The 14341-nt window shown below is 41.7% G+C and overlaps 1 protein-coding gene across 1 annotated transcript in view; it reads left to right on the top strand.

Annotated features, from left to right (window-relative positions):
* The window catches only part of chchd6b (coiled-coil-helix-coiled-coil-helix domain containing 6b), a 57151-nt gene extending 45814 nt beyond the window's left edge, over positions 1–11337 (top strand). The window contains exon 8 of the mRNA XM_073469039.1: positions 11022–11337. Within this exon, the coding sequence (XP_073325140.1) occupies positions 11022–11045 (24 nt within the window). The 3' untranslated portion in view covers positions 11046–11337. The remainder of the gene's footprint in view (positions 1–11021) is intronic.
* The last annotated feature ends 3004 nt before the right edge of the window (positions 11338–14341 follow it).

A 14341-nucleotide genomic window follows, 5' to 3' on the forward strand; every position in this document is an offset into this window, starting at 1 on the left:
TCTCTCCCAGCCTTACAAACTGTTGCCTAGTGTTATGTGTTCACTGCATCCATGATAACGCACACGGCTGAGCGTAAACAGGCAAGAGACTGTGTGTTGCAAACTGCAATAATAACCTCTATTCTGTGTGCATTGTATATACAGTCATGGAAAAAATTATTAGACCACCCTTGTTTTCTTCAATTTCTTGTTCATTTTAATGCCTGGTTCAACTAAAGGTACATTTGTTTGGACAAATATAATGATAACAACAAAAATAGCTCGTAAGAGTTTAATTTAAGAGCTGATATCTAGCCATTTTCCATGGTTTTCTTGATAGTAACCAAAATCACTTAAGTTCTTACATCAATAGCTATGGCACTGTACTGCCAAAAACACTGCTTTTAAGCATTCCATGTTTTCTTTTCTGTTTGCTTTAAACACATGATACACACAGGAGTTAGTACTTGATTGCGTAACCATTGTTTTTGATGACTGAAGCCATGCGTCTTGGCATGCTCTCCACCAGCTTCTGACATTGTTCTGCTGTCACAGCAGCCCATTCCTGTTGCACAAATTCAAACAAATTTGCTTTGTTTTTGGGCTTGTGGTTCTCCATTTTGAGTTTGATGATTTTCCATAGGTTTTCAACTGGATTCAGATCTGGTGATTGAGCAGGCCAAGGCATGGTGCGAATGTTGTGGTTCTCCATCCAGGCTTTAACTGACCTTGCTGTGTGGCAAGGGGCATTGTCTTGTTGGAAAATCCAGTCATTCGAGGCAGGAAAGAGTTTTCCAGCTGATGGAAGAAGACTGTTTTCAAGAGTAGCCCTGTACATGACCTGGTTCATTCGCCCTTCACACAATTGCATTTGCCCTGTTCCACTCATACTGAAACAACCCCAGATCATCACTGATCCACCCCCATGTTTTACTGTAGGGGCAAGACAGTCTGGTTTGTAGGCTTCTCCAGGCCTCCTCCTAACCAGTAAGTTAGCTGGAGTGGGCATCAACTCAAAATTGGATTCATCACTGAAGAGAACCTTAGCCCAATCATCAACAGTCCAATCCTTGTGATCCCTAGCAAAGAGTAACCAGGCCTTCCTGTGCCTTTCGTTGATGAAGGGCTTCTTCCGTGCTCTGTGTGACTTCAGACCAGCTTCAACAAGTCGGTTTCGAACTGTCCTTGCCGAACAAGTCACATTTCTCGACAGTGCCCACTCATTTTTAAGGTCCCTGGAGGTCTGACGACGATTCCTGACACAGGAACGGACGAGTGCATGGTCATCTCGTGGGGTAGAGAGACGTTTCCTGCCGCGGCCAGGTAGCAATTTGGTAGTGCCGTGTTCGGCTTGTTTTTTCTTGTTGTAATGAACAGCTGTCTTGGAGATCTTAAGTTTTTTTGCTACCTGTCTCTCACTCATGCCAATTTCCAGCAGTGCCAAGATGGCTGCCTTTGTGGCTTCACATAATTCTTTTGTTTTAGGCATTATGTGAGAGCTGACAACTTCTGAGTTGTGCTATGGCTTGAATGTAAGCAGGAAACCACTCTAAGCCTTTGCATGTGCAGTGCTGCTTATGACATGAAATGGCCTCTTATATACCCTGGGAATACAATTAAGCTTAAGAATGTCAAATAGGACATAAAGTATTATGTGATCAGCTGCATTTTTTGTCGTGTTCATTGTATTATACCTTTAGTGGTACCAGGTATTAAAATGAACAAGAAATTGAAGAAAACAAGGGTGGTCTAATAATTTTTTCCATGACTGTATGTCCAAAGAATGCTACTAAACTCTGAATATATGCGTATCCAACAATTCTTAAACAGAAATTGATACATATGGAGTTTGCCAAATTTTGAATTTCCAAACAGAATATACTATTTACATGACCTGTATCGCATTTTGAATATTGTGGTATGCTGAATATTAGTGGAATATTAGTCAGAATGTAAACCTATTGAAGGATATCCGTCACATTTTGTCAAGTGCCGTCAGGAACGTAGCCCAGTGGGATTGTTAGAGGTGTTGAAAGCAGAACAAGTAAGCATCATGAGGAGGCAGACAACTGTACCAAACACACAGTAAAAATTTGTAGGAATGTTACAGAAGCACCAACCCACAAGAGTACAAAAGCTCCAAGGATTACTTTCACAGTTTGAACTATGATGTGGTGAACGGAAAACCTGTGTTTATACAGAGCAATTAAAAGCCCTAATGTTTGTCCAGCGCAGTGCTGAGACATGTCCTGTCAGGGTGTAAATACAGCTGATGGGATAAGCAAGCGCTCCTGTGCTTGGCATCAGCAGCAAATGAGATTAACAAAGAGAGGGATATTCTTTAACTACGCTTCCAACTGGATTCAGTGTTAATTAAATAACAAAATAACACTGGAAATGTGTAAAAGATGCTGCAGTGAAGGGACACTAGAGAGCATGTGTGTTTGTGCTGGGATGTGTTGGTTGTTGTTTGACTCGGCTGCTTCATTTAAGAATCAGGGTAAAGGGAAGTTTTGGTTAAGGTTTACACATTTACTTTCTTAATCGATCGAATCGAGGAAATCACCTTTCTTTTCTGTCTTTTTTTAATTAAAATTTTCTAGACAAAGGGAAAAAATAATTAATAGATTAATGATTGTGAAAATATGCAGTTAATTTAGTCAACATTTAGAGACAAGGAGCACATTAGTGAGTACAAATTGTGTCTACGATCACCTCTTCTAAAGACACATATAGCTTTATATACAGGCGACAAATAAAAGGGGATTTACAAAAGAAATGTGGTTGCGTGTTTGTGTGTGCATGTGTGTGTATAACAGAAAATAAACAGTTTGGAGAGGGTTTGCAGATGGATCCTGCCGCGTTTAAGTGCTGTGGTTTTCTCTCTTAATGTCACCTCCATCAGTTGTGCTGTGTGTGTGTTTTTGTGTGTGCTGCATCTCTGTGCAATACACATTTGTCTTTGTGTTAGTATTTGTGTGTGTATCTGTGTTGAACTACTCTCTCTTCTTCAAAACATTTCAGTTTTCCACTCCGGCCACGTTTAACCACAAACTAATTCGCTGCCATTTTTGCAGGGAGCCATCCATTTCTAAATGTAGTGCCCGCAGCATCTCAAGCACCTCTCAGACAACATTCAGTCCTAGCAAAATGTTTAGACCTCCATTCCCCATGAAAAAGGCTGAATGGCTTCAGGTTGGAAGACTTTTTTAGTTATTTCCTCCGTCATTCGGTCACACAGCAAATCCCAACAACAAAAAATCAAGACGTCTGCATTCAAACCTGTTCAGTCTGTGCAGGTGAAGAAGCTGGTTTATAGGCATTCCCTGTTTAAAAGAGAAAAAAAATGAGGGATGAGTCTTTGTTGTGGGGATGAAAGAGGAAAAGAAGGTGCCTGTCAGTGAGGGAATGGAAGGAGAGGAAAGGTGGAGAAGAGGCTTAAGAGTTGCCTGTCGGTAAAGAAGGGTTAATAGAAAACTGTAAGGGAGAGATACAGTAGGAATGAGTGGATGATGGAGGGAATGTAGAGAGGATGAATAAAGAGAAGAGGAGCAGTTCTGTCAGCAGGGAGGATAAGAGAATGGCAGAAGGCAGTGATGGAAGAAGAAAGAGGGGAAGAAGAGTCTCCTGTCAGTCAGTACTGTGGGAGGGAGAAACACGAGACTGAGACAAAAATTGTCAGATTTTAAGGATTGTTAGGATTGTAAAATAGAGAGGAAATAAGAAAATAGTAAATCGTGCATGTGTGTGTGTTTATGTGTGTGTATGGCTATCAGTAGTTGCAGGTGGTGAGCCCTACTGTCAGCCTTGGCCTGCCTTCTAACTCTAATCTGATAACAGAGACACTATTCAGCAGCAATCTGGTACTGCACACACACACGCGCACACACACACACACACACACACACACACACACACAGAGTTATATACATTGTAATTATTATCATTATTATTAATATCAAAGCACCTCCTACACTGATTATAGCTTGTGTGATGTAAAATTGCACCACTACGCACATATTTCTCTGCTACTATCATTCTATAAATCACTATTATTTTGCTCATATTTCTATTTCATGCCATTAAAGTGCTATGGAAACCTATGCGAAAAGAAATATTGACACAGACCTGTGTTGTGAATATCATGTACCCACACAAACTCTCTCACACATGCTTTGCTCACATATTTTCGTCTCTTTATGTCTCTCTCTTTCCTCATCTCTCCTTCACATCCATCATCTCCAAGGCGACCGCCCCGTGATGGTGCAGGCCACATAAAGATTAGCTGTTCCCTCTCATGTCCCTCCCCTTCATCCTCCGACAGTCTCTCTGTCTCTCTCTCAACACTCCATCAGCATCCAGCTAAACATCTGATCCATGCCGCTACACTCCACTGCCTGCCATCTCTGTAACATGTGATCAATTCGCTCCTGCCAGGTCTGAGCTACCATGTGTCTCACTTCATTTGGGTACAGATAAGGTGTCGGGGTAAATTGTGACAAAGGGACTCGCTGTGGGAAGACTGAGGTGTTACTCTGTGAAAAGAATGGACTCATGATCATCTTTATCATCATATTGTTAACAGCTCAATGACACTGAATCTCATTTGGTCTCCGGTTTATGTGTATAGGTATGTTAAGATTTTTTATCAAGGGATTATTAACCTCTTTTTCATCCCATGTCTGTGGGCTGAAGTGCAAAAAATTATAAAAGAATTACTGTGACATGAAGGGATCACTGAAAAGAAAAATATTACAAAATGTAGTCAAGATCAGTGTGATAGCACCCCAGAGAAAATGAAAAATATGGTAAGGAAATAAATAATTTTGGCAAATAGACTGGCAAATAAAAAAATTAAATCAAAATACAGTGTCACCAGAAACCCCTTTTTTAATCAATAGTTACCGAAACAGACGTGTGTGAAGTGCCCTCTGGAGTTGGGTGCTGACTGATGCCCAACCTCCCTCTTGGTACTTTCCTGCATCATGCCACTCCTGTGCACTACCTGAACCGGCTTTGTCTTCATAGACCCCAGCTGTAAATAACCTTGGTATTGCATCCTGTCTTGTCAAACTGGCCACTGTCAGTCTGGGATGCTGTGTTTTTTTAAGCCTCCCTAACTGCTTCTGGCACCTCGCCAGCATTCTTCACTGGGTCCCTGAGGTGAGCCTTAAAAAACTTCCTCCTCCTGGTGGTCCAAAGCTTCTGTGCCAGCAGTCTAACCTAAATACCAACACCCCCTTGCGCCTTGTCAGGGCACAGTCAGCTAATTGCACCGCTAGCTGCATGTTTAACTAAGCTGACTAGCAAATGGCAGATTGCAGCAGTTAGCAGTTACTCTGGTGATATGTTGTCCCCTATTTGTTTGGAGTACGAATCTGACAGGGGGCCAATTCTTACATATTGCACCTGGTTTCAACATTGAACCAATCAGAGCAGACTGGGCTTTTCAGGAGGGAGGCCCTAAAGAAACAGGTACTGAAAGGGAGCATTCGGACAGAGGGTGACTCGAGGGTGCAGTGGACAGACACACCATGAATATCTACACCAGATTGCCTCGTAATCCATCCAACAGGTGTGTTTGTGCCCATTCATCTTTATCTGTACTGATATTTTACAGCGTAAGTGACAACTTTAACCAGCTGGTGGCCCTAGATTCAAAAATTAATTGTATCAGCAAAATCAACAGGATTCTTCCTTGGTCCATCATGAATGGCTGTTCAAAGTTTCATAGCAATCTGTCCAGTAGTGGTTGAAATATATCAGTCTGGTCCAAAGTGGGGGAGTGACTGATCAAAAAAATGTTGATTACTGACAGACTGCTGTTTGACTAAATGAGCGAGTGGTGTAAATGGTCCATTCAGCCAGTGCTCCCATCTAACCAACCTACAGACTGACTGGAAAAGTCTTTAGATGGTAACCAACTAGCTGCCTGAGTAAGAGGCTTCCTTGGCTGACAGACTGATTAACTGGGTGGCTGTCTTACTGACTGTGTAATCAGTGAAAGGCTGTGTGTTTATAAAGCAGCCATAGCCACGGCCACTCAGTAAGCGTCTGATTGACAGTCCTGCCTGGCAACTGTCTCTGTTCCTCCAGAGAGAGGGAGAGAACTGAGTGCTGTTAGCGCTGAGCGAGAAGACAGTTATTGATTTCCTACTTGTCTATTATTTTTGTTTTTCACAGAGAAGAGGCAAGGCAAGTGTGTTTGTGTGTGTACGTGAGTGAGCGTCTCCTCATATTGGTGCACATGTGTTTATATGTAGGTTTGCTGTCTGTATGTTGCCCATTAGGTTATGACTGGGGAAGTGTGAACACACGCAGCGTGTGTGCACTGTTTCCTCTACGCTGCTGCCGTTTCAAAGTCGATTCCTGGCCAACGAACACAACAATCTACCCACTCCTTACACTGCTCACTAATTGGATGGAAACTGGCAGGTGGAGGAAAACATGTCTTTGTGCATCTGTATGCTGTGTGTACTTTGGTGTGAATCAGTGTTTTTGTGTGTATTAAATCTAATCTCAGCAGACACTTTTCCATTACAGCAAGAGCCAGTGGTAATGAAGTGAGGCTGTCGGTTCAACTTTGCACTTTTTACTCCAGCAGTGGGAAGATTTGTTCCAGCTCATGTGAATAGGTTGAGAAGCATAAAAATGAAGGAACAACACTGTGGTGATTTTTGACCTAAGAATAAAATGACATATGGCGTATAAAGTCTATATGTGCTATTGTAACATTTAAATCAGAGATACAGTAATAATGCAAGCAGTAGGCGAGTGCTCATTTTGTTTTTAATTTAGTTTTAGCCTTAGTTTTTTTACTAAAATTGTACATTAGTCATACTCAAATTTTAGACTTAATTTTTTAGTCCGCAGAATTAGGGAAATTTTATTTTAATTTTCATAATGCATTTCGTTTGTAATTTTTTAGTCTTCTAAGCAATTTGAGGCTACAGCTGTTTCCATCTTTGTTGTCTTACCATTGTTACAGGTGCTCTTATTGTGTGCGTCATGCATTTCCTGGAACTCAGTCAATCTTTCTGATCCTTCTGAAGAAAGTAACGTTAATATCACATCCGCTGCATTGTGTTTTTTATTATAATATTAATCTTTTAACCGACCAAACTGTGCTACACAAGATATAATCATCTCCCAGACTTTGCTGCTATTAGTTCCACAGACCTTCAGGCTGGTGCATCCAGCTGATGGTGAACAAAATATAAGAAGCACATCTCAGTATAACGCAGTACAGTTCAACAGCACCACAAACCATAAAGTTGAATCAGCACCTCTTTAAAACAGTTTCAACCAAAAACCTGAATATTATAACCTTCATAAAAAGGTAGGATTTATTGCAGGACGGTCGGATTAGACTGCATAATCTTTAGCTTGGTGTACCTAATAATAAACTGACAACTAAGTGTGCGTCTTAAATTCAGTGCAGACCCTGAGCTTGAGTATTTGGCTGCCCTCCCTGCCCAAGGTGCTGTGCATAAAAAGCTTTTCCTGTCTTTAAATTATCCAAGTGTGGATGGCGGCAGTCCAAATTTGGACCTGGGGCACAAAATTTAACCGTGTGTACTGTGGGAGGTGCTGGGGGTCAGTTTGAAATTCAGGAACTACTTCATACACTATGCATGAGGCATAATGTCCCATCACACTGCTGTATACGAGTGTGGCAATACCTACACACCCTGCTGCCACAAGCTCACACATGCACAAATGTTAATGCACGGCTAAACTCCAGCACACACAAACAGAACCACTTTCACACAAATAGTGTGTTTTCATGCACATATGCAGACACACACCGCCCCCCTTTATATCTCAGGACGTGAGAGGAACAGTAAAGCTAAATCCCCTTGTCACATTTGCCGCTCATCTCCAATTCAATGGCACAGGCTGCGATGCCCTCTGATGCACTTGGCAAGTGAACAGCTAACCTGCCCGCCAGCGTATCTGTCTGCCAGCCGAGCACCGAGGTAGTTAGCATGCCAACTAGCCCACCCAGCAGCCACAAGCTAATGCTTCACTAACCCCGGGTCACCCTGTGTCTTCTCCTGCCGCTGTGTGTTTGTATGTGTATTGACACAAGCGTGGTACCCTATAGTAGACTGCCTTTCTAAAAAACAATCAACTGTGACTGTTTCTTACACTACAACAACACACAGGCAATTCTAAATAATCTTTTCATTCTCACATTTACATCAAAAGTGTTATGATACTCAAATATCAAATATGCAAAGCTGCGCTACAGGAGCTATTTTTGTCTCTCCTCTTAATCTGTGCAGTTTTGCTCCAGATTGAGTTATTCTGTCTTAATTCTGATAGAGTGGACCTCACATGCTTCTTGTTGGCACCTTAAGTCAATTAAAGATACAGTTTGTAACATTTCTAAAATAAAATGTCTAAAAATGACAAGACCTCTTTCATATGTTTTGTTGAGTTGTATACTTGCATTATCCCAAATGTTTCCATCACTGTTCAAATCCAGAGAAATCCATAGCTTTATTCAAGGTAACATTTAATTTGGTTGCTTGTTGCTTTAACTTGTGGGAAAATACCAGATTATACTTGAGAGAGACGACGAATGTGACAAAATGTAATGTGAATAAAATTTTAACACATTGCCTCATCCGTGAACATTTCTGCCTAAGGCACGTAAATAGTTTTTCATCAGCGATGGTGATTGTTTAACGTGAAAACAATAACTCCCATGATCCCACGCTTCTTTACAACGCCATGATGTCTTTTCTTTTAATTGAGAGATCTCAAGTTACTTACTCTGCATTTAAGAACATCATGTATTAAAAGTAAAAACGTAATAAGAAACAAACCTAAATAGTCAACTAAGCCATCTGAACAATTTCACATTTCATTGTTTTATTTTTTGTAACATTTCAAGTCAGGGACAAGGAAATGTCTTGACATCCGCAGTTTGGAATCTTCTGCAAATCTGCAAAGGCTGTTGATTTGCAGCAGATGAAACAAAACAGGGTAACGATGAGTACAGAGTTTACATCACAGCATGAAAAATGCCATGCCAACTTCTCTTGCACACAGCCGACAGTAACAATGAGCCTTGTTAATTAGTTGAATGGCTAGTGAAATAACGGATTGATGTATGTTTATCAATATGAACTTATTTTGGGTAGTAGCAAATACCTGAGGCAAAACTCTTCTTAAAGCGATGTGTCCAAAAAACTAGTCTACACGAGGAGCTTGTCTAGCCTTCAGTAAAATAAGCTAAAATGATCAAATATATAATAATATATATATAAAGTGACACAGGGTGACAAAAGAGACGTTCTGATGATGGTCTGGCCAGTGGTGGAGCTGGAAAACTAACCTTGTTAAATTGTTAGTCTCGCAGTAAAGACAGTTTACTTGTAAAGACAAATTCTCATTTAAGTAGACATATAATACACTGAAGTTACATATACAAAATGTTTTAAAGGGAAAAAATCCCAAACGTTCTAGAGCATCTTCAACCACTGCAGCAGATACACATACACACCTCACACACATCGTCTCAGCCATTTTACTCCAGTCCTCTTGTATCGACTAATACATTTAATAATTTCTGCTCCTTTCCTTCATCTTTTCTCTCTATTCCACAGTCTTCTTCGTAAGCCTCGTCTGGTGCTGTCACTTCCCCGCAAAGCATTGGTGCTATGGCAACAGTGCAGAGTCCCGATAAGCTGGCAAAAGGCATTGACAAGCTCTTGGATTTTAAGGTGGAATGAAGAAATAGAATAAAAGCAAGCAACTGAAAAGCTCAGAAAAAAACTCACTGCAGCTTCTGCATAGTAGTTGTAGTTACAGTGCCTTGCTCAAAGGTTTAGAGTTTTTTTCTTAGGCAGACAAGTTTGAGGTTTGAATTGTGACTCACTGTGTTGCAATTTATACTGTTTTTAGAGCAATTCACCCCCAAAAAATCACTGTGGTCAGGTTATGAGTGCGGCCAAAATATCTCAAGTGTAACTCTATTGTACCATTAAACCACTTCAGACCTTCACTGCAGCTACTGCAGAATATGAATGGGTGTGTGTGTGTGTGTGTGTGTGTGTGTGTGTGTGTGTGTGTGTGTGTGTGTGTGTGTGTGCGCGTGTGCGTGTGTGTTTGTCGTGAGTGTTTTAGATTGCTTCTTTTTTCTGTGTTGCCACATGCAGTTAAACACTGGTTGTAAATCGCTACAGGTCAAACACCGGGGCAGAGGTCAGACAAGGGCTATACTCAACACACCTATCAGGCTGCAGTTCTTCTGTGAGCCTCAGTGTGTAAACAACACAATATAATGTATGTTTCCATCGCTTACAATCAAGGATGAAATATGAGAGGATATCATTTTATCAGTCAGTTGATTAAATGTAAGAGTCATTTAGATTCAAATGGATTTGTTTTTATTTGAGTGAACAAACTGAACAAACAGTCAGCTTCCCACATCATCAGTATAGATACTAACACATTTTACTCAGATGACACATACACTCATAAAATGTAAAGCCCAACTGATACTCTATTTTTGGGGGCCGATGCTGATATTAGAGAGTAAAAGATTCCTGTATTTAAATATCCACTAATAAACACATTTTTGTTCGTATGTGTTTATGAAACACTTACAATTACAGTATACAAATATAAATTACTCTTAGCATTGTTTTCTGCATTAAAAGTTCAAAAAACAAAGTTTCCATATGGATGCATATCAGACAACATGTACTCTGATCTGTCATTGGCCAATATCTGTCTATCTCTATCTAACTGGTATATCAGTCGAGCTGTAGTAAAAACTGCATTATCTGTACAGGATACTTGTGTCAGCCGGATCCTCTTTCAACCTTGTTTCCCTGAGTGATATTAAATACTTAAAAATGACACTTTCTTGCTATTTTTGGTAATGCGTCATGTGTTGTGTGAGGGACTGGATTTCCCATGATGCATTCTGATTTGTGAGTTTCCCCTTGGGTTTTAGTCATGTAAATCTATAATCTGATGTTTCCTCTTCTCCCTCCACCCCCCTTGTCCCCCTCCTTCCTTTTCAGAACTCGCTGAAGAATCATGGCTGAGAAACCCAAAGAAAGCAGGTGGAGCAGAAGAAGTGAAGAAGGAGAGAGCACGTCAGGAGCCGTCCATTTCTCGCCTCCCTCTGTTCTTCTATTCATCCGTCCATTTATTTATCCACCATCACTGTATAACCCCCGTCCTCTTTCCCACTCACGGTCTTCCTTGGTTTTTGAGTGTATTATCTTGACATGTCACTTCAGAGTGTATGATGTGTTGATTTATTGCCAAGTTGCACCGGCACACCCCTGCCATCGCTGAAATAAATCCCAGTGATCCGGTGGTGATGAGACTGCAGGTTGTGTGTTTTTGTGTGTGTTTTCTTGTCTTGTGAGTGTGTGTGTTGTCACGGCACACTAATAACGCTTCCACTGCTGAAAATGGGGTCGTGTGCACCCTTCTGACAATGCTGTGCAGGCCCAGGGGCTTGATTGTGTGCCGTGCTCATGGTTTCATTAAGAGAGAGAAGGGAAACGAGAATGAGGGAAATGAGGGATAAATGAAGTGGAGGACAGATGAACAGTGAAGTGTGCACATATTAATATATGTGTGTGTGTGTGTGTGTGTGTGTGCACGTGTGTAACTTGTCTGTTTTTCCCACTATAGTGAACACATGTACGTACCCCTCGTCACATAAGGGTGCACTGCATACGTGAACGCTTGCACACGAGCAACACACCGGACAGGCCACTTATTGTCCCTGCTAGCAGTGTTTCCATGGTGACAGCAAGAGTTGGTGCTAGCAGCAAGGTGTGGAGGAACCTTCCAGATAACCCTGAAGGTCAGCACACAGAGCCGCAGCTCACAGCTCCACTCTGTGCTCACACACTTAACCTCCTCCCTGTGTGTGTGTGTGTGTGTGTGTGTGTGTGTGTGTGTGTGTGTGTGTGTGTGTGTGTGTGTGTGTGTGTGTGTGTGTGTGTGTGTGTGTGTGTGTGTAAGAGAGGGACTGAGTTAAGATGCATTTCCACTTATATATGGACATGGTTGGCCACCCTCGGAATGACAGAGGCTTGTTATCGCACGCACACACATACTGCACACATACACACAGTCACACAGCAGACACACACGCAGAATATTAATGGACTCAAAATATGCCCACATATTGTTCCTGGATATAAATACACATTCAGGCACTAATGTCACTGTAGTATTTGTTTATGATAGCTGCGAAGAGTGATGTATTGATCACCATTTGACTCCTGCTTGTCACCATGGCATCGATCAGGACGTAACATGCACAGCTGCACTGACCGATCCATACGATACGCGCTCTATTATAGAAATCTCGTAAAGTGAAATACTGAGACCAATGAAAATGGATTTAGGAGTGTGTGCACATCTGTCAGTCCAGTTTTGTGTGTGTGTGTGTGTGTGTGTGATTCAGTCCAAACTACAAACTCCACTTCCTCACCGGGGATTAGGCAGCTTTAACTCAACACACATGATGCACATATTACCTATATTAAAACCAGCCACCATATTAGAGGTTTCAGCCGGTGACTCTCATATCCCCTCTCTCTCCTTGACATTTCTTTACAAATACCAGCCTCTATTCACTCTGTTATTGCCTTCTCCCATTCAGCAATTCTCTGATTAAACAAGCTCCTGAAAAGCCCAGGCACCGCTATCTGCCATTTGGCTTTTTATTAGAAAACCCACCCCCCTTTAATTAAATTGGCTGAATTACAGAAATATCAGGGATATTTCACCAATATACTGGATAAGAGAGCACAATGGGTGTAAAAAAAAAAAAAAGGAAAAAAGGACTGGGCTTTATGAGATGTTTTGAATGTGGTGGTGAAGTAAGATAAACACAATCTTGATGGAGCCGTGATGTTTGGTGTTTTTTTTAAGGAAGCCGAGGTTTGTTGGAACTGAATGAGTCTCATCACCAAGCGTGCGTTACAGATGAAACTCTCACTGTCTGTAATTTATTTTTTTATAGAATTTCTTAAGAACTCGATTTATTTTTCGCTCCCTCCCTCTCCTCTGACTATGTTTCAACCCTGCTCCTCTAGTGCAGTGCCTTTATTTTCCCGCCTTATTACTGTGAAAGATCGGGGATCGAGGTTGCCGCGGTGAGGGAGACAGCTGTTAGAAGATGGCTGCTCACGCCTCACGATGCGCAACTATTGATTTCCAGTCCTTGACAATTACTGGGTCCAGTTGACTATAGCGTTTTGCAGAACATGTGCATAAAGCAAAGGACTGTGTGTTTGAGGTGGGGCGTGCTGCCACTGCTGTAATGCTCACTCTGCGACCAACGTACAGCAATTGTCTTGCTTTTTTCCAGTCGCCTAAGTGCAGGTGTTTGCCTGAAATAAAAAAGCGAATCTCTGAGTTGCTGCCAGTGCTTTAACCTCTCAGACATCCTTTTGCGTGAGCTGAAGACATGTTTGACAGTCAGCCATGGAGCCTAATGTATATGTTTGAGCAGCTCTGCGCCGTCTCCTTTGTTCAGCTCTTGAAGCGGCTGTTTTGTCGGCTGTTCGTTCTCATCCAGCTGAAGAGGTGTCTGCAAATGAGAGGTGGTGTCAGACTTTGACAAACTGCTGCCCTTTGTAAAGACTTAATGGGGATCAATTCAAGTAAAGTTAGACACTTGTAGAATTCACATGCCCTCAGTGAAATGCACACACACACACTGACTCACACACATTCCCACACATGTACCTACTTCTCTCAGAGTCTTTTGTCCCACACTTTCCTCTCTCCCTCGCTGTTCCCCTCCCCACTTCTCTTCTCTCCTCCCGCAGCCAACTTGGCATTGCATATGTGAGAAGTCGACAGTGAGCCTAATTGGAGTGTGTGGCTCCATCAATGACAGTCGCCATTCTGCTTCTGTACGCAGCACACACTCGCATGGAGCTCTCTAGCTAATTGAATAGTCTTTTATTAAACTGTGTTAATGTGAACTGGAACTGGCTGCTGGTGAATTGAATTAGACCCCCCACCACAGTCACCAACCATACATAAACACATGCAGCTGAGTGAAGCAGTTGGATAGATGGAGCCGCAGCATGGAGGGTTGAGGAAGAGGAGAAAACAGGAGGAGGGTGAGAGGTGAGTGTTTTGTGAAATTCATTGTGATGTTTGTGATTAAGAAGATTTGTGTCAAAGTTTTATAGGCTGCAGTGTCCCAATGAAATTATGGTTAAGTGGAAAATGTAGGGGATTACTCATTACATATTCATTTAAAAAGTAATTGCATCACTTAAGAAATTGCTCATCAGCAGAAATAAATGGTTACATTATTCATAACATTACATCAGGAGCTAGCATAACCAAGGGTGCA

Source organism: Pagrus major, chromosome 6 (genome assembly GCF_040436345.1).
Source record: "Pagrus major chromosome 6, Pma_NU_1.0".
NCBI lineage: Eukaryota > Metazoa > Chordata > Actinopteri > Spariformes > Sparidae > Pagrus > Pagrus major.